Source organism: Mesoplodon mirus (assembly GCF_964341445.2).
Source record: "Mesoplodon mirus genome assembly, chromosome: 7".
NCBI lineage: Eukaryota > Metazoa > Chordata > Mammalia > Artiodactyla > Ziphiidae > Mesoplodon > Mesoplodon mirus.
This window is the reverse complement of record NC_138983.1, coordinates 7,640,682-7,667,871: the sequence shown is the minus strand read 5'-3', so window position 1 is coordinate 7,667,871 and position 27,190 is coordinate 7,640,682. Positions and strand designations below refer to the sequence as shown.

The following is a 27,190-nucleotide window of genomic DNA, read 5'->3' as shown; positions in this document are numbered from 1 at the left end:
CAGAGGCAGCCACAGACTGCCAGAGCTGGAAGGCACTGAGAGCTCCTCAGATCCTACCCTTTCATTTTCCAGATGAGAAAAATAAGAACCAGAAAGGAAAGTGACTTTGCCAAGCCTTCATTATAAGCTTGTAAGTCAGAATGGCGCTCAGATCTCCAGATTCTGGAGCTGTGCCTTTGAACAGCTTTGTAAAGTGGGCTGTGTTCGGGACAGCAGGGCAAAGGCTGTAAACACAACTTGTCCCTAGTCCTCCAGTCCTCACACACGGCGACTTCCCCTTTGGCCCTCCTCCCCTCAGGTCCCAGACCCTTCAGCAGCCCACCTCTTCTCTCCTCCCCAGCCAAGGGAAAGGCGTCAGAACAAGGGGTCTCTGAGGGACTTTAGCAGTCCAGCCCCAGCGTTCCCACCCACCGAGAGTAACTTCCAGCATCTGACAGACAATCAGCTCTGTTTAAAGACTAGGGTTGACAAAGGCTTGTTACCTTACAAGGTGGCCCATTCTAATACTGGACATCTCTATGGTTACAAAATGATTCCTTTGGCCCTAACCTACACTGACTTCCAGTTGATCCAATAAACTAATCTGCATTACTGTCAAAAGCCAAAGGGGTAGCTAGGTGAGAAGCATTTACCCACTAAGAGACTGCACTTTGGGGCCAAACTGGGTGAACTGAGGAGACATGATTTCTTGAGGGTCAGCAGGGCTCAGGACATTGAGTCTTGCAAAACCCCATTCTCTAACCTGGCCAGGGGAGTTTAAGGTTTGAGGTCAGGTACGGACCCCACCGACCCAAACTGTTCTGTCAACAACAACCAGGGAGACCCAGGGGAGGTTTCAGGCATTGTTTCCCTGCATCTTGAGGAAAGAGTTGGCTCTCTCGCGCTCTCTCTCTACTCCACTAAAATTCAGTCAATAACTCTTCATAAATAATGTATTTTCATTAGAAATCTAAGTGCTGCAGATGGAAGACCTAACTGGCTCATAGGGCAGTAAAATTCTCAGACTAGAGCATTTTAGAAAGTTATATTCTTAGTGTTTTAAATTGGGGAAGGACATTCCATTGTAAAGGACAAACCCACAAGAGGACTCAGGGTGTTTGGGGCTCTCACTCCCCAGGACTGGAATGTCATAAGCAGGGAGTGGAGTGGGAGGAGTCGCTGCAAGAGATAAAGCTCTTCCCCCAGCTGCATTTAGGAGGCTCACTGGCTGCTCCTTCTGAAGAAATACCGAAACGGGAAGAGAGAGCTGCAGGAAGAAGAGCAGAGCAGGTTGAGACTCTAGAGGTCCACTTCCCTTCTCCCAGGTCCCATTAGGGCTCCATTATTAGCTAGGGCGTTTTTGCTCTGAGACCACTGAATGGAAATTCAAGTCTGAAACAGCATTTGAAAAGGTACCCAAGTTAGAGTATACTCGGGAGGTGGAAATAAAGAAGAACAATTGCAATGGTATGGCTGAGCTCTAGATAGATAAAGGGATTTGCTAACTGTACTCTGCAAAAAGGACTCTGAAGACAGCCTAGATTCAGAGGGGAGAATGGAAAAATTTTGGTAACGAAGTCATCTGAATAACCCAAGCACGATCAGAATAGTTTCTGTCCAAGCAGCATTTGTGGAATCAGGTCCAATGCTGGGCACATTGGGGTGAGGTAGATTGTGTAAAAATGAACAAGACCCAGTCTTTGTTAAATTCACAGTTAGGGCCCTAATGCTCACTTCATTTCCATCATTTATCCCGCACAAAATAGAGATTATGCAGGTAATCTGCTTTCTTTTGTATTCTAATTTCCCTGAGAGACTCAGTGGGGCAGGCTCTGGAGCTAGACTGCCCTGGGTCTCAGTTTGATGGCAGGAGAGAAGTCTATCCTACCTTAGAAACCCAAAGAAGCCACTGGTTCCCAGCTCCGTGCGTCCTTCAGGAGGAGGTGGATTGTTTTGCTGCAACGGTGGGATAATCTCCCCTGCTCGGCTGCCCCCCAACTTAGAATCTGCAAGGAAAACACTCAGGCAGGGAAAAGGTGTCAGTCCTCAGCTACTTTTTGGTGAGCAGGAGAAGGCAGGACACCGAGCATGAGCCCAGGGCAGCCTCAAACCAGGATTATTTGAAGCCAGGTGAATTGCTGGTTCTGACCTTCCCAATTTCATCTCAGCTCAGTAAGGTGCTATTCTGACCTTGGAGTATTTTCAAAGTCAGGACCCTGAGATTTTTTTTAAAAAATAAATTTATTTATTTATTTTTGGCTGCGTTGGGTCTTCGTTGCTGCGTGGGCTTTTCTCCAGTTGCGGTGTGCATGCTTCTCTTGATGCGGAGCACGGGCTCTAGGCTCGTGGGCTTCAGTAGTTGTGGCTCGCGGGCCCTAGAGTGCAGGCTTAGTAGTTGTAGCCCACGGGCTTAGGTGCTCTGTGGCATGTGGGATCTTCCTGGACCAGGGCTTGAACCCGCGTCCCCTGCATTGGCAGGCGGACTCTTAACCACTGCGCCACCAGGGAAGCCCTGCCCCTGAGATTTTTACACTGCTCAAATCCTAGACACCTACCATGGCTGGTGTGTCTACACATGGAATGACAACTTACTGAAGAACTCACTTGCTCACAGGACTGCATCTGTGATAACTGCATCCATACCGAATCCTCATGCTGAGTGAAAGATCAGCAAGTTGAAAGGGCGATACCTCAACATGCATTCCCAGCCCTTGCCAAGCATCCACCTGCACCTTCAATATTAACATTAGTGCCCCAAAGGGAAGAGGAGGAGAGACAGCTTCCCAGAGATTGTTCTCTAGGATAGAAAAGTGAAACATACCCCTCCCAACTTTTCTGTAAAACTTATCACACAATATGGAAATGTTCTGAAACTGGGAGCATCAGTTTCGCTATCAGAAGCACAAGAAGGACATGCGTTGCCTCCTTCACTCCTTCTGGGAACTGCGGGGGCTTCTCTTACTCAAGAGCCTGCCCCCAGACTGGAGGACAGCCAACAAGCACCTCTACGGGAGCGAGGCACATCACCCACTGAGCGTGTCCAGACTCAGAGCTCTGTGCTGCTCTGCTCATCAGACGACTAAAGAGGACAGGATGATTATCAGAGGAGAATACATATGAATTTCCCAGAACTTACCCTGGTCCTGAACATCAGTGATATCAAATGCTGGGGTCTCCTGCCATTCCTGCTGGGTTTTTCTTTCTCTGTTCTGATAAAAAGACCAAGAAAAGTCTTAAACTTTACTCCTTTACAGCTTGGGGGTCTGAATGCTATTTGCTGGTAAGGTGATACCACATCAGGGCTGGGGCCTGCCTTCTGACTGCCCAGGCAGGTTCTATTTTTCCTTCTATAGGACTGTCCTTTTCTCATATCGGCTTCCCAAACACTGTCTCTCTAAAATCATAACATCTAAGAGCCAAGAACAAACCAAGCTGGGTATACCTTATCATTCCATGTTTCTGAGTGCCAACTATTGCCAAGGACAGAATATTGAGGTTTCAGAAATCAGGAGGACCTTTACTTTACCTTGGAGAAAAGTATAATCTATGTGGTAAAACTGACGTATAAACTAAATATTATAAGTCAGTGTGATAAGACTACTCCATCAGTCTATATAGAGTGTCGTGGTTACTGAGGAGGACATGAATAGAGTGGGTAGTGGTTAGTCAAGGAAGACTTCACAGGGAAAGTGTGATTTAAATGGGGCCTTGGTGGATGGCATCAAGGGGTCAGAGAGAGCAGGGCATTCCAGAAGGGGACATGATGTACAAGGGCACATTGCCGTTAACATGTAAATATGATCAACATGGCTAGAGCCAGGGCAGCAGAAACATGACTACGGCATAAGCAATCTTATTATTTCTGTCTACTGCTCTACAGACAGACCTTCCTTTGTACTTTGAAGGGGACATCCTACAACCTGGTTCCAAGCCTATAATATACTAGGAGACACCCTGGTAGCCAGAAACATGGCTGATATATTTTCTTTGAGAATCTCTGCCAACTGGCCACTTCCCTCACCCAGGCACAACCTGAGGGCTTGACTGCCCAGCAGTGCTGGGGAGTTCCTTGAGCCATTTTGCTGGTGAAGAATTCTCTCTCTCTCTTTTTGCTTTTGCCACGCCACGCGGCATGCGGGATCTTAGTTCCCCAACAAGGGACTGAACCCATGCCCACTGAAGTGGAAGCACAGGTTCTCAACCACTAGACCGCCAGGGAAGTCCCGCTGGTGAAGAATTCTATAGCAAGGGTGTATCTAGGAGGCAGAGGCACAGCAATCCCAGGAAAGTTAGGACAGATCCCCCATCCTAAGCATAAGCTGACATTTCTGTTAAGCTATTCCACAAACCCCTCAAATCCCAGACCACATAGGCAGCCACCTAAATCATACTCCTATAAAAGTGAAAGGTAACTCTGGGGAGGAAGAAGACTACCTCTTACCTCGTCCAGACAGGGTGGAGATGAAACTTAGCGGGCCCAGATTGATTTCTAGCTTGAGGGAATGATTCTCACCAACTTACTATGGTAAGGTATGGAAACTATGGTTTGGGGTTTAAATACTGCTGCATTGGCCCTAATGGAAGCATCTACTAAGGTTGGTAGTGGGGACCAGAAGGGCAAAGGCCCTGGGGCAGAGGTATAGCCTACCTCTGAACCAGGGGAAATTTCCCTCATAAGGCAGCCTTTGTGCTCTCCTGAAATCTTGATAGAGGTTTCCTCAGGCAAATGCTGTTAAGAGAGGAAAACCATTATAGCCTGAATTAAGACTGAGGGTACCATCTAGGACATCCAACAACACATAATACCCTGAAAACATGATGCAGGGTTGTCCGCTGCATGTTCAGGGTCAGATCTGCTTAGAAGTGCAGTTCAAGCAGAGGCTTGAAAAGAAAGCTACGTGCACGGCAGTCCGTTTCACTTCTGGTCCATTCATCTGCTCTCTCGCATTTTTTATCTTTTTAAAGTCTGGATCTCTAGATCTGGGAGCTAAAGTAACAAAGGGAATGAGTCTGTCCTTCCGTCCCATTCTCCTCAAAACACCTCTTATGAACAGAGGCCTTACTCAGGTACAGGCTGTGTTCTTCTAAGCTTTCCCTGCACAGGCTCACTATGTGTACAGACGTGCACAATCCACACTGACTGTGTTTCTACACCTTAACTTCCCCCAAAGGGAAGAGAAGATAGTAGGCATTGGACCATAGGAGTAAATTTAATTCTTCCAGCTCAAGTGACTTACACTAAGAGTCCCTGTGATCACTTTAATTTAGGAGAAGTCTGCTCTCTGGAAACAGGGTCTACAATGGAGACTGCTTGGGCTTTGAGTCAAAATCAATAAACATGTTCCTTTTTTTTTTTTTTTGCTCAGAGTTTTTTCTAAACCCAGTATCAGGTTGAAAAGGTAATTATGTTGAGTAAGAAACTGTGGGTTCTTAAGGGAGATGATGTGTCAAGCTAAGAATAGGAAGGTACAAAGGGTAGAGAGTGAGGGAAATGTTCCTTTAATAGTAATTATCTTGGTTGTATAAAGTGTCTTTGTTCTCCAGAGCTTCATGTACTCTTCTTGTACTTTCTAATTTCTTCTTCTTCCCTCTCTAAAGGATGAGAGTTTAGAAGAGGGAAACCATCTGCTTTAAATCACTCCATGGGCCAGCTGGCCATGGGCACAACCGGGCTCTGTACCCTGCCCCCGCCCACAGAGGCAGAGGTCTTCATCTTTAAGGGTTCACTCTACTCCAACTAAATGCTAAGCTCCTGGAAAAAAACTAGGTTTTATATGTTTGGGTGCATCCCAGCACCTAACACAATGCCTTGTTAACAGGAGACAGAATTGTTTAGAAATGAAAATCACTTCACTTTTCTACTTTAACATGTTTTAGGGAATTCCTGTGATCTTAAAGGTGGCTTTAAAGCCTTTTAGGATCCAGCCCGTGCTGACCTCTCCAGTGACATTTCTCAGCACTGTACTCTAAGCGCCAGGTGCATTGGCTTCCAGTCACCAAAAGCACTGTACTCTTTCCTCTTAGCCTTAGTTCTTTGAGCTACTCTGAGCTACTCTGGGAACTCTCTTTCACACCACTTGGTCTGAATGAGGTTCTCCTTTGGGGTCCCTTTGTACCCTGTGCTTCCTTTATTCCTGCACGTAGCACATTTATCAGTAATGTCTACCCAGCTTTACACTTTTGGCATTTTTCGGGGAGAGTGTGTGTGATAGCTCTAGTACTTGGCACATAGGAGTCACTCAATAAGTGTTTGTGGAATGAATGCATATGTAAATGTTTGTTCGATAACTGATCATGTTATAGATCCTGAGAAGGTGAGGGAGGTGAGTTAGGAATGTTTGGATACCTAAGGTCAGAGCTGCTTTGGAGCGATGGCAGAGAAGTAAGAAAAGTCACAAATAACAGCTATTTCAAGAAAAAGGGCACTAGTTTAGAGACTACTATGGAAAAGGAGTCCTGAAATGGAGGAGTAGCAGATGTATGAATATCTAAATGGAGAGCAGACCTCACAAAATGAAATGAAATATTATTAGGGCCGGACCATCACTGCTCTAAATGAAGTTTTCTCTTACCAGTATCCTGTGCTGATATATACCTATTTTGTCTGTAAAAACTAGATGTTCCCATACAGATGAACTGGTTTGCTGGGCAGAAACAGAGACACAGATGTAGAGAACAAACGTATGGACACCAAGGGGGGAAAGTGGTGGTGGGGGGTTGGTGGGATGAACTGGGAGATTGGGATTGGCATATATACACTAATATGTATAAAATAGATAACTAATAAGAACCTGCTGTATAAAAAATAAATAAAATAAAATTCAAAATTTCAAAAAAAAACAAAAACAAAAAACTAGATGTTCTCCGACTCAGAGTCTAGTGCAGATGAAGGCAAAAAGTTTTCTAAAAAAAATTCTAAACTGGATCCTACCTCAATTCAACAGATCTATTTTCTTTTTCAACTGCAGAGTATAAGAAAGCAGCTTTTTAAGCTAAGAGAAGACCTTTTAACAAAAGGATTCATCAATGTGTGTATTATGCAGCTACATTTAGGACAGGCTGTGGCGAGGGTGGAATGGTTGAAAGTTGTTCTGCAGATGGTGAAACGTGAGAATGAGTCCAGTTGAATTCAGTCTGTACTAAGGATCAAGATGTGCTGGTAACAGGAATCCTGACTTGTAATTGAGCAGAAATAGCCAAGAGTCTGGAAGTCTCCATTTTGGTGCTTACCCTCCTGGTTTCCATAGGGGCCTTCTTTTTGCTGAGCCCTTGGCTGGAAGTCCCCTTCTTGGGCCTGAGGTGGGAGAAAAAAGCCCAGGAAGTGTTACTGGCAGCAGCAACATCACCACATTCAAGCAAATGTGGCCCAAATGAATATTTCAGCAGGTTGGCTATTTTTATGCCACTCCTGGCCTGCAGAATAAATCGTGTGGCCAAACTGTCTTTGGGTGCTGCTTTAATTCACAGTAGAATCACAATTTGAGACATTTTGGGATCTAGGGGTTGAGAAAGGGAAAATCTGATTGACAGCAGGTATCAGATTTTGAAATACTTGGTTGTACATCAAAACACAGAGAAAGGGAAGATGTGAGGCCTCATCTCCATGGATAATTCAGTCGAATGGAACTGACCAAAGCTTCATACCTCCAAGTACCCTCACATCCCACCTGGCTGGGAAGGGAATTTCCTAACTCTTCACTGATGTGTGCATTTGGAGGGTGTAGGGGTCAGCTCCTTCACGGTCTACCCTCACTGCTCCTGTATGTCTTGGGGCCCACACAGTACCAGGAAAAGAACAGCTGCTTTCTGTGAACCTGGGCTGAAAGCACCTTGGGCTGGGAGCAAACCACACCTTGGATTATTCCAGCATCCCTCTCTGGGTGCTAACGTGAACAACTGAATTGTCTTACTGACTCATTCTGTCCCTGACAGAGAATCAAAAGAAGAAAATAAGTAGCCTCTACAACAGCAACTTCAACATGTTAACGGTTGTGCTCAACACTCTCCCTAATTCGCAGCACCTCACCCAGTAATCGATGCATATCCTGTTGCAGACGTTTATGTTTCAGCCTGTACTACCTCTTAAAGTAGAGTTCCAAAAGCTTACTGCTAACCGGGTAAAATAAGATTATATTTTATTCACTCTCACTCTTTTGAGAAACCCTCAAAAGAGGGTTTCTCTATGTTCTTGGATAGTATTTTGGGACTTCATATCTTGTGCCTTTTGTGTTTTCCTATAGTACGACCATAGTAAGTACTCAATGAATATTTGTTGGATTCAATTGTACAGATATGTTTACATTTCCTCTCAGTCTTCATCTTTTTTTCTGGCTGTGCCAGGTGGCTTGTGGGATCTTAGCTCCCCAACCAGGGATCGAACCCGTGTCCCCTGCAGTGGAAGTTCAGTCTTAATCACTGGACTGCTAGGGAATTCCCTCAGTCTTCATCTTGATGAACAGAATAATTCTACTTTGCTGAGGAAGGGACCGTGGTCCAATTACACTGCAAACATCAACTTGCTTCCTTCTCTTAGTCCACCCACTAGAATAGGCAGGTATGAATGAAGCCCTGAGACAGAGAGTGACACGCCCAAGGACAAGATCAACCAGCAGCAACAGCTGGCAAAGCCTAACTAGGATGCAGGATTTAGCCCCTCTGCCAAAACCACTGACCTGTCCAGCCCTGGCCTGGTTGGGGAGCTGGGCACTTCTGCGTGTTTTCGTTTCCTCATCATGGCTCCTTCTGCTTTCCTCTCTGCCAGGACCTTTAGAGAGGAACCACATTTCCTGTGACTCTTCCTTTTCCAGAGTTGCTCACATGAGGGCACAGTGAAGAGAGCTCCCCATCTTTAAATTGCCAAAGGCAACTTTTAACACCAGCTTTGCAAGTAAGGATAGACATAGTCTCAGAAATCTAGCCAAGGGGAAAAAGAATGTCTCATGTATACAATTCTGATTGGACTTGGGCAACAACCAAGGGGCATAAAAGACGAGACAAGAGCAGGACTTTTGGGACAACAGAAGGCAATAAAATAAAGGCAATTTTCATTTCTCACAGAAAAGGCAAACTTACCAACCCAAGAGGACTGCTGTTTTTTGGTTCTCCTGCAACAGAAAATTTGAATGTCATAATGGATCAAGACTTTCTGACTATCATTGACGTCTTAGAACTGGTCCTAGACAAAACTTTGGTGCATGCCCTCTTCCCTACCGCCCAGTACCACTTTTCCTACAAATACTGTGTCCTCAAACTTTCTTCCTCCCTTATTTTACTTTATTTATTTATTTATTTATTTATTTATTTTTGCGGTACGTGGGCCTCTCACTGTTGTGGCCTCTCCCATTGCGGAGCACAGGCTCCAGACGCGCAGGCTCAGCGGCCATGGCTCACGGGCCCAGCCACTCCGCGGCATGCGGGATCTTCCTGGACCGGGGCACGAACCCATGTCCCCTGCATCGGCAGGCGGACTCTCAACCACTGCGCCACCAGGGAAGCCCTTCCTCCCTTATTTTAGAACTACTGTCATCTACAAGCTAAACATAGTTTGATTCGTACTATATTCTAACTATATGTCACTTAAAAGGGGATGATCCCTATTATGAAAGAAAAAAAGTGGAACTTTCAGCAGCAGTGACAAATGAATTGAGGAGATATTTTGAGGTAAGGCCTTTGTACCTTTTTTCAAATCAAACTGGCAGGTGTCTCCTTATCCCTCTATTTGTAAAAATAGCAGTGGCCCCCAGAAATTAAAAATTGGGAGATATCTTTAAGATACTACTAAGGTGAAAGTCATTAAATACTCTAAAATGGAGGAATTATTTATATAATAAGTGTTTTTCATTGAGTGATTATTCTAAGTCACACTGTACTTTCCACCTTCCAGTATTTATACATTTAATCTTTTTAACAACTCAATGAGATAGGTACTATTATTATTTTTCACCATTTCACAAAGGTGGCATAGAAAGACTGAGTAATTTATCTAAGGTCACAGAGCTATTAAGTGGCAAAGCCACCAAGATTTGAAGCAGGCAGTCTAGTTTGGAGCACATGCTCCTGACTTCTGCAATGTCAGTGTTGGCATCCAATCTGGCTGACTGTTTCACCATATTCAGCTTGCACTGCTAACCCATGGATGTTCAACCTTCCCTTTTTTCTTCTCCACCACCTACACTTCTATCATTCTACTTACCAGCTGACAGGTTTTCATGAAGCCATTTCTTCTCCACGTACAGAGTGAAAACAAATGGATAAGGGGCCAAGGCAACCTCTCCGTGTTTGAATTTCAGGTGGGACACTCTCTCCCATTTGCTTTTATCTGGGAAATGTGCTAAGGAGTGAGGAAAGAAGCCAGTACGAATCCCTGAGTACTATTTTAGGGAAAAGACTCCCTCTGGTTTCCCTGACCTACCCTCCAAACTGCCTATGGGTTTGCTGCTTCCATTTGAATCTACAGTGTGAATTGTAGTTCATTTCCACCCAGTAAAGAAAGGATACAGGGAAATACATTGAAGTGTTCTGTAGCAAACGGCTGCAGATTATCCAGGTTTCCCAAGACCACACGAATAGAATCCTGAAAAAAAAAAATTGAAATGACTTTAATACTGTCTAATCTCAGCCAATCTATCAATTTATCCTTATCACTGCTCTTCACATACTCCATACACTTTTATAGTTGAACTATTTGCTGTTCCCTGAATATGCCTTCTGCTTCTCTATTTCTATGCTCTTGCCTGAAATACCCTTTCAACCCATCAGTATATGACCAAATTCGACCTATCCTTTTATGATACAGTTCAAAAGCCATCTCCTCCAGAAAGTTTTCCCTGATTTCCTGAGTTTTATTAACTATTAGTCTCAAATTTCACAGTACTTAGCCTTGGGCCTTTACTATATTCCATGTACTTCTTCTTTTTTTTTTTTTTCTGTCATGCCCCGTGGCTTGCAGGACCTTAGTTCCTTGATTAGGGAGTGAACCCTGGCCCCGGCAGTGAAAGGGCTGAGTCCTAACCACTGGACTGCCAGGGAATTCCCTCCATGTACATATTTTTATTTTCCTTACTGAGAAATCTTCTTGAAGTAAAATATACACCTGATTTATCTTAGCATCCCTTCTATGGTGTCTACCATTAGTGGATGAAGCATAACAGGTCCTCAACAAATATATACTGGATTAGTGAATAATACTGGTATTTATTTACATATACTTATTTTGCTTTTGCTTAAATCAAATCTTTTCTTCTCTCTTTAAATCTGAATTGATTAGTCTCTAATTAACCTATGCTTATTAGTATACACTAATTAAACAATTGGTATCATGAAAAGACTACTAAATTTCTATGGGAAAAAAAATCTGAATTTCAGTCTCAGTTTTTGTTTTTTTGTTTTTTTGCGGTACACGGGCCTCTCAGTGTTGTGGCCTCTCCCGTTGCGGAGCACAGGCTCCGGATGCTCAGGCTCAGCGGCCATGGCTCACGGGCCCAGCCGCTCCACAACATGTGGGATCCTCCCAGACCAGGGCACGAACCTGTGTCCCCTGCATCGGCAGGCAGACTCTCAACCACTGCACCACCAGGGAAGCCCTCAGTCTCAGTTTTGTCATTCCATCTCTCTAAGCCTCATTTTCCTCATATTTGGGCTCACAGAAAACAGAAACTGTGTCATGTTCATCTTTGTATGATCTCTATTAGCATAGTATCTAGCTTATAATTTTAATAGCTAGTATTTATTGAGTAATCACTATGGAAAATATTTTTGGTTTTATACATATTAATGAATTTAACACTCATAAAACCCTATAAGATAAACACTTCTATTATCCCCATTTTACCCATAAGGAAACTAAGACAAAGAGGTAAAATGACTTATGGAAGGCTACACAGGTAGTAATGATGGAGTTAAGATATGAACCCAGGCAGTGGGGCTCCAGAGCTTACACTCCTAACCATTAGACTAAACTGCCTATCAATAAATGTTTTCGAAATGAGTGAAAAAGAATGATAACATCTGCTTCAGAACTAATGAGAGTAAGAAAAAGAGCATATAAAAAGCACTTCAGGGGCTTCCCTGGTGGCGCAGTGGTTGAGAGTCCGCCTGCCGATGCAGGGGACACGGGTTCGTGCCCCGGTCCGGGAGGATCCCACATGCCACGGAGCGGCTGGGCCCATGAGCCATGGCCGCTGAGCCTGCGCATCCGGAGCCTGTGCTCTGCAACGGGAGAGGCCACAACAGTGAGAGGCCCCCGTACCGCAAAACAAACAAACAAACAAACAAAAGCATTTCAAAAACTTTAAATATGATTATAAATGGACATAAGTGCTCTCTAGCTACTCTTAGTTGAACTACTGTGTGGCAGGCATTGCATACATCTATTTCTAATCCTCACCACAACCTTGAAAACTGGTATTATTTTTCAATCTCACTGACAGGTAAGGAAACAGACTCAGAGAAGGAAGACAAATTTCCCAAAGTCACACTGTGAAGGCAGAACTAGAGTTCAAATACAGGTTTCACCGGCTCTAAAGTCTAAGCTCTCTCCACTCTACTACGCCGCCTTGAGCTTTTCTCTGCCCATATTAAGTGAAGCAAAGTGAAATAAATTCTGCTCTACTCATAATTAAAATAAGCAGAAAACTGTCATGGTCCTATATTAAAATAATTGTTATTTATAATGATGCCTCTAAAGTCCTCAAAGATCCTAATGTCAACACACAGCTGAAGAGCCACAGGTACCTTTAAGACTTTGGTTTCACAGAGTTTTATGTTTGTGTATGTAATTATATTCAAATTCTTTGAAATGTGGCAACATATGTCTTCATAAATCACAACAATCATAGATCACTCGGTTGTGAAGTTAGAAGAGAATACGTTAGTTTAATACTCTCATTTTATGAATGAGGCAATTAAGACCCAGAGAGATAAATGATTTGCCAAGGCTCACACAGCTAATTAGTGGTTCAGCCAGGACTGGAATCCAGGGCCATCCCCCAGAACTCTAATTTCTTTTCCAATGCTTTCACCAATCTGCGAATTTGCCCACCTTCTCTGTCTTCTTCTTGTGGGAGAATCTAAAGCTAGAGGAGCTGGGTAGCAAAGGAATGAAAATGAAGTGGGAATAAAGCAATTGCAAATGTTTCCAATTAAAATGAAGACACAGCAGCCTTGTCTGTGTATTTACAGTTGAGTTTCCTGAACGTCAAGTACCGGGCAGTGGTTGGGATGGTGAGGTTTCCCAGAGCCCTGGAAGGCTGCAGTCCTCCGGAAACTTTCTCTATGCCAGCTGCCACAAAAGAGAGCGGCCCATGGCTGGGAACTCTAGTGGAAACAAAATAACTCTTAGCCTCAAAGGTGCTGACACTTCAACTAGGAGAATTGAGGAAGAGTATAGGCTCTAATTTCCCTGAAAAAACAGTAAAGTTTCTTTGCAGAGGAAATGTGGCAGGGAGAAGCCAAGTAATCAAGTGGAGGTTGTGACTCAGTTTGCAGGAAGTAACTAAAATCTGAATATGGACGCATCCTCAGTTCAAAGAATAACATTCCCAGAAGTTGTCTGCTTCTTTCCCTACCTCTAGCTCCTGGACGATGACTTCCTTGTTTTCTACCTCTTCCCCTCTAGAAGGTAAACAGACAAGAGATAAGTAAGCCAAGAAGGAAAGCTCTGGAGACAACAGACTCTAGTAGAGCACAAATGAAACTTCCATTGAGCTAAGGAAACATAACTAAATAACAATTGTGTGTGCTGACCCAGTGCTCAAGGGAAGAAGTGATCACCTAGGTGGTGTCGTCTGAGAATTGGTACAAGGCTGTACCAAAATATCTTCTCCATTAACCCGCCAAGACCTGAAATTTCCACTGTGAAAGTTAATAATTTGTTAGACCAGTTGTACAAGTGCAGTCTGTGGACCTCGAGGGGTCCTCAAGATCCTTTCAAGGAGTCTCCAAGGGCAAAACTAGTTTCATAATAATATTAAGATGTTATTTGCCTTTTTCACTATGTTAACATTTGTAATCTGTAGTGCAAAATCAATGGTGGGCAAAATTGCTGGTGCCTTAGCACAAATCCAGCCAGTTGCACTAGACGGTACTAGCAGTTGTAGTCATTTTACCACCACACAGGAAAAAAAATCCAGTTTCACTTAATATCCTAGAGGAAGCAGTGGAAAATTACTAATTCTATAAATCTCAACCCTTGAATACATGTCTTTTGAATATTATGTGATAAAACAGGAAGTATGCATAAAGCATTTCCGCTGCATACCAGAAGATGATGGTTGTCTTGAGCAAAAGCACCTGTACAACTGTTTAAGTTGCAAACTGAACCACTTGCTTTTTCATGATATTTTACTTGAATGATCAGCTGACAGATAAACTATGATTGTTATTCAGACTTGGGAATGTGACAGACATTTTCTCAAAAATGGACAGTGAGCTTATCAATTTAAGGAAAACAACTGATAGTATTTGTTGTCAAGGATAAATTTTGGGATTTCAAGCAAAATTTTGAATTTTGGAAAACTTCTATCCACCACTGTGGGGTTGACAGCTTCCAAATACTTAGACATTTTTCTGACAAGTTTGGTAGTGATATTAGCAAATATGATTTTTTGATATTATATAATGAAATGTGTTGACATTTGAACAATCTGCATAAGCCAGTGAACCAATATTTTCCAAATGACCAACGAAACACTTCAGGTTACAAAATCAAGTGGCCTCGCTGCACAGCTTGTGGGATCTTAGTTCCCTGACCAGGGATTAGACCTGGCCCTGGCAGGAAAGTGCTGAGTCCTATCCACTCAGGGAATTCTCACTGCTGGGTGTGGGTTCAATCTCTAGTCAGGGAACTAAGATCCTGCAAAGCCACATAGCACAGCCAAAAAAGAAAAAAAAAAAAAAGACCATGTCATCTGCAAACAGAGAAGTTTCACTTCTTCCTTTCCAATTTGTATGCATTTTATTTCTTTTTCTTGACTAATTTCTCTGGCTAGAACTCCAGTACTATGTTGAATAGAGGTGATGAAAGTGAGCATCCTTATCTTGTTCCCGATCTTAAGGAAAAAGTTTAAGTTTTTCACCACTGAGCATGATGTTAGCTGTGGGTTTTTCATATATGGCCTTTATGTTGGGGAAGTTCCCTTCTATTCCTATTTTGAGTATTTTTATCATGAAAGGGTGCTGGGTTTGGTCAAATGCCTTTTCTGTGTCAATTGAGATGATCATGTGTTTTTTTTCTCTTTTTTCTAATAATGTGGTGTATTATGTTGATTGATTTTTGTATGTTGAACTATCCTTGCATTCCTGGGGTAAGTCCTGGGAATATAAACAATGTCAATCTTCTCATTAATTTTTCAAAAATATAGTTATTTTAATAAACTGTTATATTATTTTAAAATTAATAAGTAATTATTTTAGTTTTTCTGTTTCAATTTTATATGATGAATATTGACAGGTATAACCCTCTTAATCAAAAACACTTTGGGATCCTCAATTTTAAGAGTGCAAAGGGGTCCTGAGATAAAAAAATTTGAGGACCACTGCCCCAAAGGTATGCCATTGTTAATTTAAAAACTTATGTGAATAATAAATATATAGAACACAAAATACCTGGGAAAGAGTCCTACAAGGCGCTGCTTCAGCCAGTCTCCTGGACTGGGTGAAGGCAGAGAAGGAATGACCTGTGGGAAGGTAGTAACCTGTGTTTGCAAAGACTACCCTCCTGGTTTTAAAATTACCTGATGCTGTTGCCATATCTAATCTTGAATTTATACACATTGGGTCCTGCATGAAGAAACCTCGTCTCTGGAAATGGGTAGGTGAAAGGTTTTAAACTCATTGCTTCTAAACAATAACCTAAAGAAAATAGAAATATTAAAGAATTATATGGTACCTTATGTACAGGAAAGAGAGCCTGCCTAATCTATAGCATCTCCTCATCAGTATAATGTCCAATTCTCAGTGACACTGCCTATATCCCAGGCTCAGTTCTGATATTAATTACCTGGACCATTTCCCCACCTGCATGGGGAGGATACATGATATTCTGGGACAATCTCTATATTTGAAGTCAAAAGACCTGAGTTGAAGTTTTGCTGTTTACCTTATGACCTTGTGCAAATTACTTCTCTTCCATGAGACTAATGATACTAACATCTGATGATTAACAGGGTTTTTGTTAGGATTAAATCTATCTCCCAAATATCTCTTGAATCTGTTCTTGTCCCTTGCCCCCACTTTCCTTGGAACCTATGTCAAGGTGAAGAGGGCTCAAATCAAATAATGAAACAAAGGATGCACCAATAAGAGGCACAATTGGGAACACCTCTGCTATTAATTTTAGATGAAGTTTAGGAATTAGCACACCTCCCTGCTACAGCCAATGCAGTAAATAAGGATGTATACTAATGTTTTCCAGTGTTGCCAAGGAATGCCTTATCTTCCCTACCTCTCAACTACTCTTCTTCCTCACCACTTGTGAGAGTGCCCTGTGCCATAAGAGTGCCCACTCTTCTCCTAGCACTTACTAGTTTTACTTTTCCTATTCCAGAATCTCTGCTCACTTAAGGTCCTCTCTGCTGGAAACTCAGGAGAGGAAGAAATGGAAAAAGAAGTACGGCATGTCTCTTCTACTCCAAGAGAGCATTTGATATGCACTCAGAAGTAAGAATCAAGCACACTGTGATTTCCTAAGTCACTAGGACTTTTCTACGCCTCTTTTTATTTGTAGAGATAATAAACCCTGTACTTTCTGTCTCTTCATAAGGAAGTTTAAATAATAAACAATGAGAGTAAAATGTCCGGAGTTCCTAGGATCAAATCTACCTATATACAGTGCAAGGTATTGATTTCAGAGGCAGCTGAGATGGGGTAGATACAACAAGCACAAAGTAAGAATCATTTGTGTTTTAATCTCAGCTCCATTGTCCCTACCTAGTTTCTCTTGGCCTTGGTTTTCTTGTTGATATTTATACAATAATAGCAACTTATTTATACAACAACTAACAACAACAACTTTTTGTAATACCCTATTCTAAGTGCCTTATAAATATATCTCACTTAATCCTCACAAAAAGCCTATGAAATAAGTAGTCTAAATTTGATAGATTAGGAAATTGAGGCACTGAGAGATGAAGTTTCCCATGGCTATGAATGTTGGAATTGGGATTCAAACTGAGGCAGTGTAAATCCAGACTTGATGGCCTTAATCACTTTTCCTGGGGTTATTAGGAAGAAAAAAATGAGATAATGAATATAAAATCATTTTGTAAGTACTAAAATATTATACACACATAAAGGACTATTTTCATTATTCTTTCCTTCATTTCCCTGATTCCATGTCTACTCAGCAGGGAGAACTCTAGTATGGTAGAATCAGAAGATCTATGTGCCCAAAGAATGAAATTTCCCACAATTTCCAAAGCTTAAGTCTGGGGCTGCCAGTAAAGAGATACCCCAGTGTCTGATCTTGGCTGTTTGGGATTAGAATCACAGGAGGCTGGAGCCAGAGCCCGAGACTATTTAGACTAAAACTACAGTCAAAAGTGAAAAGAAATAGTTGGTGCCAACTGCAAAGTTACCAGAGAGGAAATACCGTTCATACCCTGAGAAAAACTTGCAGATTCCCCATGTCCTAGGCATGGCAGGAACCTATGCCAGATTTGATGGTGTTTTTGGTCCTAGATGACTTTACGAAGTAAGCGGGGAGTCCACTTGGTAAAACTTAGGGTGCTGTAACAAAAATTGAGCCCTTAATTATTCAGAGGGTTCTTCAAAAATGCAGTCACCTTTCCCCACAGACTGAGGACTGGGGGCATCAGAGCAAAGGAAATGAAGAACATTTGCCGGAAATGACGATCCAGAGAGGAAACTTCATGTGCTGTGCCACAGCTGGATGGCTGAAAGAAGTAAAAACAACCCTCTTCTAGCTGGGGCCTGTTCCTGTTAATTGCTGGCTGCCTGCTTCAGAAACAAACACCACACACTAATTACCCTATTTGAAAATAAAGATTAGACGGCGCAATCCCAAACAACCACATAGTAGTAGGGGTTCAAAGATTTCACAAGGTTATTTTCCAACATGAGTACTGCAGTCATGGTGACACCGTCCCAGGGACTATCATTAAGTTGATGAGATCTTGCAGATGAAGGGTTAGACTCTCAACCAATTTTAGGTGATCATAAAACATGATGCCTTTAAAACAAAAGAAGAGAAGTTATAGGCAATATGGTATAGTGGGAAAGAGACAGGATTTGGAATTGGAGGACCAAGGCTTGAGTCTTAGCTCTGCGTCTTATCAGTCATTAGACCCTGATCAAATCACTTAGCCTTTTCATTTCTCAGTTTCTACATCTATAAATGGGGATTACACCTACCCCTGGAATTGTTGTGAGGATTAAATGAGATAAAGCTGTAAAAAGCACTTCGTAAGCTCTGGATTATTATATTAACATTAGCCGTTTTGATAGATTTGAAGTGTTTCTTAATGCTTTACTAGAAAAGCAAATTCAAGAGAAGAAAACTGATTAGCTTTAATAGCAGTACAAAATCTGACAAATCTCCATTAAGAATCTTTCCTTGAAAATCCCCAGTAATAGATTTAAATGACACATAGGCACTGATGTTAGAAAGGGAAAGATTTTTTAAGGTTTTAGTAATTTGTCTCACGTAAAGAAACATCTGGGTCAATGCATAGAACCTGAAGCAAGGCTGAATGTGATACGAGGATAATGATATTGACTACTGAAGCTGAAGGAAAAGATCATACAGAAGTACTGTCACTAAATATATCTGGTGATATTTGATGGGAAAACCCTCCACAGTGTTAAAGAATAAAAGAGCTTTCATAAGCATTTAATAAAAATACATTTACTGAGCAGATCTAACATGTCAGGCTCTCTGACCACTAATGAGTGTGGGCAAAAAAATAGGGAAATCCCACTGATGCTATGAATCCAACACCCAAGTTTTAGAACTGAGTTTGAGGACAGATGCTCAGCTTCTCCTTCTACCTTCAAAAGTCCCTGGCTAGTTTCAGAGGTCTGTCTGCCTTTGCTGAAGTAGATCCAGACTCTCTGAAAATCTATATTCCTAACGAGATTCACGCTTGCCTATGGTTGGAAGTGCCTTTCATTTTAGAGGGGACGAAAAGGAAGTGAATTCATCAAAGAAGGAAATGACTCCTATAGGTCACTAACTCAGTATGGAACCAGGATTAGCACCCTTGAGATTGCTGACTCCTTTGGCCCATACATTTTCCATTATAACACATCGACTGGTCATTTTATTAAACTGTAACCCTGGTCACTCTCCTAACTCTGGAGGACTCAAGGCAAACTCAATTTGGGTACAAAGGCATCAAGCCAAAAGGGAAGATTTCCTGATTAAAGCTTCTTAGGGTTATATCTTGGGGCGCAGGGGTTACAGTCACATATTTGTCTTCAAGCTCTATTTTCAAAAGGAACTATTCTCAGTTTCCTCACTTGCAGGGTGATTAGGATGATTAATGAAATAATGCATGTATAATTGCTTATTGTAGTGCTCCATGCATAGGTTACTCAATAAAGAATAGCCTTTTTGGACTTCCCTGGTGGCGCAGTGGTTAAGAATCTGCCTGCCAATGCAGGGGACACGGGTTCAAGCCCTGCTCCTGGAAGATCCCACATGCCGCGCAGCAACTAAGTCCGTGCGCCACAACTACTGAGCCGGCGCTCTAGAGCCCGCAAGCCACAACTACTGAGCCCATGTGCCATGACTACTGAAGCCCGCGGGCCTAGAGCCCATGCTCCGCAACAAGAGAAGCCACCGCAACGAGAAACCCACGCACAACAAAAAGTAGCCCCCGCACGCCACAACTAGAGAAAGCCCACACGCAGCAACGAACACCCAATGCAACCAAAAATAAATAAATAAAAATTAAATTAAAATTTTTAAAAATAGCCTTTTTTTTAAACATCTTTATTGGAGTATAATTGCTTTACAGTGTTGTGTTAGCTTCTGCTGTATAACAAAGTGAATCAGCTATATGCATACGTATATCCCCATATCCTCTCCCTCTTGCATCTCCCTCCCACCCTCCTTATCCCACAAGAACAGCACTTTTTTTTTTTTTTTTTTTGCGATACGCGGGCCTCTTACTGTTGTGGCCTCTCCCATTGCGGAACACAGGCTCCGGACGCACAGGCTCAGTGGCCATGGCTCACGGGCCCAGCCGCTCTGCGGCACGTGGGATCTTCCCGGACTGGGGCATGAACCCGTGTCCCCTGCATCGGCAGGCAGACTCTCAACCACTGTGCCACCAGGGAAGCCCAGCACTTTTTTTAATGTGCCAATATTTTCTCACATTGATAAGCAGCTACTATTTTCTATTACTTTTTTTTTTAATTTTTAATTTATTTTTGGCTGCGTTGCATCTTCGTTGCTGCGCGTGGGCTTTCTCTAGTTGCGGCGAGCAGGGGCTACTCTTCGTTGCAGTGCGCGGGCTTCTCATGCAGTGGCTTCTCTTGCTGCAGAGCACGGGCTCTATGCGTGCAGGCTTCAGTAGTTGTGGTGCGTGAGCTCAGTAGCTGTGGCTCGCGGGCTCTAGAGCATAGGCTCGGTAGTTGTGGCGCACGGGCTTAGTTGTTCCACAGCATGTGGGATCTTCTCAGACCAGAGTTCGAACCCATATCCCCTGAATTGGCAGGCAGATTCTTAACCACTGCACCACCAGGGAAGTCCCAAGAATAGCGTTTTTAAAAGCAAAACAAATCCAAGTGTTAAGATACAGGACAAGAAGAGGCTGATCTAAGACTACCCAAGATACTCCCATGCTTATTGATAACATTCTCTTTCTCATTAGATTTCTACCTACTCTTTCTGGTAAGACATAGTCTTTAAAACACCACTGGCATTTATTCAGAAATATACTTGCAATTGGAACTGTGTCAGATTTTGTTTTGTTTTGTTTGGGAGGGGAGGAATAACTAAATCTTCTAACAGAGGGGTAGGAAGATGCCCTGAAATGAAATCAAAAGGCCTTAGTGAACAACTCAATAGGCCAGAAAGGAGATTAAGTCAACCTCTTAAGTTACTCTTTACACCTAAATGGCTCTTCCACTTCCATTTTAACCATCCTAAAAGTTAATAGCAAAACTATCTTTGGTCAGTAGGTCCAGGACTGTACTCCTTATTCTAGAAAAGCAACAGAATGGTATCTCATCTCACCACCTGCCCATTGTGGCTTGTTACATGATGATCAACCTATTAGCATTCACATCACACTGAATTCACTGCAGCACTCTAAAAATCCTACTAATCCCAGGAACCCTAAAAGCATTTGGATGTAAAATTGCAGGCAATGAGGGACATTTTATTTTTTGGTTACACCACTGGGTGATTGCCCTGAAGCAGTAAATGTAAGAAAGAAGATTAAAAATGATGAAAAAGCATCAGTAGTTTCAGAAGGGCAAATGGTGGAGAGAATATCCTTAGCTAGAGAGAAAGGAACATCTTTTACAATTTTGAGCTATAAACTCTGAGTCCTTGATGTACATATCTCAAGGGTCTTAATGACAGAAGACAGATATAGGAAAGTGTGAAAAGAAAGCTTCTAAAATATAGCTTTGTTCTTGGCATGAAACAATGGCAGATTCTGAAGAAATTGAGTTAATAAAAAACTATATTACTTTTTATATAAAGAGGTCAAATTTCACACAGGAAACCTGGAACGTTTTACTGACTTCAATCTAACTCTGGTGAGATACTGGGGAGATAAGAATTGTATTCACTAGGTTTACAAAAATATTAAACGTGACTTGAGGATATCATCTAATTTGACCAAGGTCACACATCAAGGGCAAGACTAAAACTCAGACATACTGCTAAAGCAAGACAGTCCAGCTGAATTAAGGGTGTCAAGAATATAGTTACCTTATGAGTTAGCCTAGACTCAATATTAGCCTCAATTCTTTATATTTTACCACCTAAGCATAGCTCTAAAATAACAGAATCAGGCATTATTGTTAAGAAACAAAGCTTTGTACTTTGAAAGACCATCAGACCATAGGGATCTGATGAAAAAAAATCTTATATTTATAAAAGCACTCTCAGTTTATACAATGCTTTCCTATCCCTATCTCACAAGATTCAAAACATCTATTGAAGTAGGCAGGGCAGATTCAGCCAACTTACACTCCATGCTAACTGCTCTCCTAATTTTTACCTCATTTGACCCTCTCAATCTTATGTTCACTCAATATTCATTCATTCAGTTCACAAATATCTGCATGCCTCCTATGTTCCAGAAACTTAAGTGCTGGAGATAAAGTGCAGAAGAATAAGAACTTGGTCACTGCCTACAAAGAGCTTACAAATAATTTTAAGTGTGATGACTGCTACAAAAAAGGATAGGATGGGGCTTCCCTGGTGGCGCAGTGGTTGAGAGTCTGCCTGTTGATGCAGGGGACACGGGTTCGTGCCCCGGTCCGGGAAGATCCCACGTGCCGCGGAGCAGCTGGGCCCGTGAGCCACGGCCGCTGAGCCTGCGCGTCCGGAGCCTGTGCTCCGCAACGGGAGAGGCCACAGCAGTGAGAGGCCCGCGTACCGAGAAAAAAAAAAAAAACCGGATAGGATGATATAGGAACATGACAGAGAATCCTAACCTAGAATGGAGGTCAGGGAACTCTAAGTAAGTGACTCATATCTGAAGGATGAGTATGAGTTGGGGAGACACAAATGGAGAGTGCGTGTGGGGTCTGATGTGGGTACAGGAAATAGCAGATACAAGAGTCCTCAGTTGAAAGAGAGCGTGGTAATCTCAAGAGAGAGAAGTATGGTACTTCAGAACACAGTCGGCAAGAAGGAGAGTGCTACGAACTAAGACTACAAAGATAAGCAGTGAGTCAGCACACACTTGAGAGCCTACTATGTATCAGGCATTGTTCTGAGTACTGAGAAGAGTGGGTAACAAGAAGGACATGTTTCCTTGTCTTTAGGCTCTGGACGCGCAGGCTCAGCGGCCATGGTGCACGGGCCCAGCCGCTCCGCGGCGTGTGGGATCTTCCCGGACCGGGGCACGAACCCGTGTCCCCTGCATCGGCAGGCGGACTCTCAACCACCGCGCCACCAGGGAAGCCCTCCTTGTCTTTAAAAGCTTAGATTTCAGGAGGTTTGGGGAGCAATAATAAACATATAAATAAATAAATGTAATTGAAGTACTGTAGGTATTATGAAGAAAATAAAACAGGGTTTTGTAGTAGAGAGTGACTGGGAGGCTGCTTTAGCTAGTGTGGCCAGCGAAGCCCTTTCAGAAGAGATCACAACTGAATTAAGGCCTTAATGGAAAGTGAAACAACAAAGTCAAGGGGAAAAGCATTCCAAGAAGGAAAAAACAGCAAGCACAGACGTCCTGTGATGATGGGTAGTTTAACGCAGCAGTCTCAAACCTTTTTGGCACCAGGGACCGGTTTTGTGGAAGACAATTTTTCCATGGATGGGGGTGGGGGAGAATGGTTTCAGGGTGATTCAAGCACATTAAATTTATTGTGCACTTTATTTCTATTATTATTACATTGTAATATATAATGAAATAATTATATAACTCACCATAATGCTGACAGGAGGCGGAGGTCAGGCGGTAATGTGAGCTATCGGGAGTGGCTGTAAATACAGATGAAGCTTCGCTCACAGGCCTGCTGCTCACCTCCTACTGTGCGGCCTGGTTCCTAACAGGCCACAGACCACTACCGGTCCGTGGCCTGGGGGTTGGGGACCCCCGGTTTAATGGACAGAAAGGTCAGTGTGACTGGATCACAGAGAATGAAGACAGAGTAGAAAGAAATGAAGTCAGAGAGATAGGCAGGAGCTAGATCATATAAGACCTGTAGGTCATTGTAAAGAGTTCAGATTTTATGCTAAGGGTTTTATAAAAAGAAGTGAAATTGAGTTATGCTTTAGAAATAGCACTCTGACTGCCAAGAAGAAGACTAACTGTAGTTAAGAGTACAAGAGTAGAAGCAGGCAGACTAGTTACGACGATTTGTAGTAGTCCAGCAGAAAGATGCTTCTGATTTGGACTTTGAGGTCTTAGTAGTTAGTGACTAGTTAGATTTGGGGTATATTTTAGACTGATGGACTAGATGTGGGAATCAAGGATGGCTCTTGATTTTGGCCTCTGCTATTAGAAGGTAATGGTACACACACTTTACTGAGATGGAGAAGGATTCTGGAGAAAAAGATTTGCCATTCTCTTTCTGTTCTGTTTTGGTTAAGTGTGAGAGGCCTGTTAGACATCCTAATGGATGTTTCCAGGGGGTGGTCTCCTACTATGCAAGGAATGGAAATCAGGATAGAAATATAAATGAGTCATCAGTGTTCAGATAGTATTTGCAGCTATTGGAATGGATGAGATCATCCAGGGAGAAAATACAGATAGAGAAGGGATGAGGGCCTTCCTTACAGGCCAGGTTATGGACTGCAAAGTCTATCCTAAGAGAAACAGGACTGCACTGTAGGGCATAATAAAGAGATGACATGACCACATGTCTGTGAGTTTTAAAAAACAAACAAAACAAAAAACCAAAACAATCTCTCTGACTGTAATGTGGGAAATAACCCAGAACCAGAACAAATGAAAGAGGATCAGCCAGGAGACTCCTGTGGTTCCAGGCAGAGGCTGGTAGCAGCATGGTCTCTAGTGATGAGTGGAGATGAAGAGAAGTGGACTGGTTTGGAAGATGTCTAGTCATGATTTGGTGACTTCATGGCGTCAGGCAGAAGGACAGATAAGGATAATTGTGAGTTGCTTGAACAAATAATTGAAAAAGTAAAAGCGCCACTTCCCAAAAAAAGGAGCCTTAGAAAGTAAGTTTTTGAGGGGAAGATGTTGAGTCCATTTTTGGACATGCTCAATTTTAAGGTGCCCACGAGATATCCCAAGAGAGACTCTAGGTAGACTGCTGGCTATTGTGGTAGATTTACTATCTGCAGATGAAGCAACTAAAGTTCAGAAAAGTCCAGCCGAGATGTACGGCCGAGTATACCTTTCCCAGATGCCAACATTCAAGAACCTGAGTAGCTGAACAGAGAGATCTGAGTGCCCTGACTCAGATTCAGGCAGGCATCTGAAAGCCAGAAACTCATTCAACTCATTAAGACATGATGTGACAAGACATGTTGTGATGCAAGACTTGTTTTCAAGGCAACTGCTAAGCCTGGGTTAGAGGACGGTTATGGACAGAATGATCACTTTTGTGGGTGGTTTTTTTAAGTTTTTTTTTTTTTTTTTCTCTTTTCAAGAGGGTGCGGTGAGCGGAGCTGGGGGCCTAAGAAGACTGGATCTCTGCCAGAGGCAGCATTCGTGCTGGGTGTGGTGTGGCGGCAGGAACAGCCCCCGGACAGGGATCTTCGCCTCGGCGCTGCTCACTTGCCCGTGGAAGGGGATGTGGACACAGCTCGCGGCGCCCGCCCGGCTTCCCTCCCTGCCCGCCCGGCTCCCCCTCGCACCTCCACAGCCTGCGACCTGTGCGCCAGGCCTGCCGCCCCAACCACGAGGCCCTGCGCTGGGCACAGCCCAGGCGTTGTGTGCACTGGGCTTCCAAAAGGGCCCGGAGCTGCGAAGGCTGCCTCAGGGGGCGGCTGTGGAGTGGGGCTGGGGTCTGAAATCTCCCTCAGAGTAAGGCGCCAACCCCACCAGAGCACCAGGCCGGTGCCGACCGTTACCTCAGACCCAAGGACCTCCCAGGCTCGGCCAGGCTCTTTCTCATAAGGGTTCTTCGTGCATCATCAAAGTGGCCTCGGCCGGGGTACCCACTAATAACTGCTCTCTGAAAAAGCCAGGCGCCGACCTCTCACGAAGCCTGGCTGGCTGACTCGACGACTCGCCCGGCCGCTTGGCCCCGCCTCCCTTAGAGCCGCGCTCCGGCCAGGCCCTTGGCGCACGCGCAGCTGCGCTCCAGGGTCACCAGGTGGGCGCGCGCTCCGAGGCCTGGCCGCGGTCTGCGCGTGCGCGCCGCTGCGACCGCATCCAGGGGTCGCGCGAGGCCAAGACCCGGAGTGGCCCGCCACGCGCCCCACCCGGTGGAGCACAGAAGTTCAGCGCCTTTCCGTGGTTCCCGGGCTTGTCCGCCCATTGGTCTTTTCGCGCCTACTGCGCGCGTGGCGTGGGAAGGTCCGGTGCTGTGGACCGCGGAGCCCCTACTGTGTGTGGAGCGTCGTGGAAGCACTTTTCGTACACGCTCTCCTTTAGTACTCACCCCGGTGCTGTACAGCAGTTATTAATATCCCAGTTCTAAAGAGGCTCCAAAACGGGAGCGATTTGTGGACATTCAAGAACTGGAACACTGGGCTTCCCTGGTGGCGCAGTGGTTAAGAATCTGCCTGCCAATGCATGGGACACGGGTTCCAGCCCTGGTCCGGGAAGATCCCACATGCCGCGGAGCAACTAAGCCCGCAAGCCACAACTACTGAGCCTGCGCTCTAGAGCCCCCCGCCCAGCCACAACTACTGAAGCCCGCGCGCCTAGAGCCTGTGCTCCTCAACAAAAGAAGCCACCGCAATGAGAAGCCCACACACCGCAACAAAGAGTACCCCCGCTCGCCACAGCTAGAGTAAGCCCGCACGCAGCAACTAAGACCCAACGCAGCCAAAAATAAATAAATAAATAAATAAATAAATAAATATAAAAGAACTGGAACTCTCAGATGGGTATGGGTCTTTGTGATTCCAAAGCCCAGCACATTCCCATCCACTTCCTGCTGATCAAATTCTGACGGTGTTGTGAATTATTAAGCCATTTCGTTGCAGGAAGGGGGGCCCCTTCCAGGGCCTGAGAGTGGGCTCTTGTCTAACACTCAGAAATGAATTGTCCGAGGAGACACACGTGCTGACAAAGCAAGAGACTTTATTAGGAAGGGGTGCCTGGGTGGAGAACAGGAGGGTAAGAGAACCCAGGAGGACTGCTCTGTGCCACGTGGCTTGCAGTCTGGGGTGTTATGGTGTTGGGATTAGTTTTGCCACCACTAATCTGTTCTTCATCTCCATAATTTTGTCATTTTGAGAATGTTACATAGTGGAATCTTACAGTAGGTGGCCTTTTGAAATTGTCTTTTTCCACTCAGCATAACGCCCTTGAGATCCATCCAAGTTGGTATGTGTCTCTGTAATTCACTCCTTTTTATTGTTGAGTAGTCTTCAATGATATAATTTCCCCCCGGCTTTTCAAATTTCCTACTGGGCATG

General features: G+C 43.7%; 1 protein-coding gene across 1 annotated transcript; it reads right to left on the bottom strand.

Annotated features, from left to right (window-relative positions):
- Positions 1 to 1,194: 1,194 nt before the first annotated feature.
- MAJIN (membrane anchored junction protein) lies at positions 1,195 to 25,800 on the bottom strand. The gene is made up of 12 exons (XM_082627419.1): positions 25,673 to 25,800; positions 15,711 to 15,828; positions 13,545 to 13,590; positions 10,477 to 10,552; positions 10,172 to 10,297; positions 9,052 to 9,083; positions 8,652 to 8,743; positions 7,210 to 7,273; positions 4,628 to 4,708; positions 3,116 to 3,188; positions 1,868 to 1,985; positions 1,195 to 1,246 (listed from the first exon to the last, which is right to left on the bottom strand). The coding sequence occupies exons 2-12, from the start codon at positions 15,809 to 15,811 to the stop codon at positions 1,201 to 1,203; spliced, it is 855 nt and encodes a 284-aa protein (XP_082483545.1). The 5' UTR covers positions 15,812 to 15,828; positions 25,673 to 25,800; the 3' UTR covers positions 1,195 to 1,200.
- Positions 25,801 to 27,190: the final 1,390 nt, after the last annotated feature.

Excerpts from the sequence above, each read along its gene's own strand:
- MAJIN (XM_082627419.1), bottom strand. The coding sequence starts at position 15,811 with ATGAGTTTAAAACCTTTCACCTACCCATTTCCAGAGACGAGGTTTCTT. Across the intron at positions 9,084-10,171 it reads TCATGAAAACCTGTCAGCTG|GAGAACCAAAAAACAGCAGT; the intron begins GTAAGTAGAATG and ends TTTCTGTTGCAG. Across the intron at positions 3,189-4,627 it reads AAATTTCCCCTGGTTCAGAG|AACAGAGAAAGAAAAACCCA; the intron begins GTAGGCTATACC and ends TCTTTTTATCAG.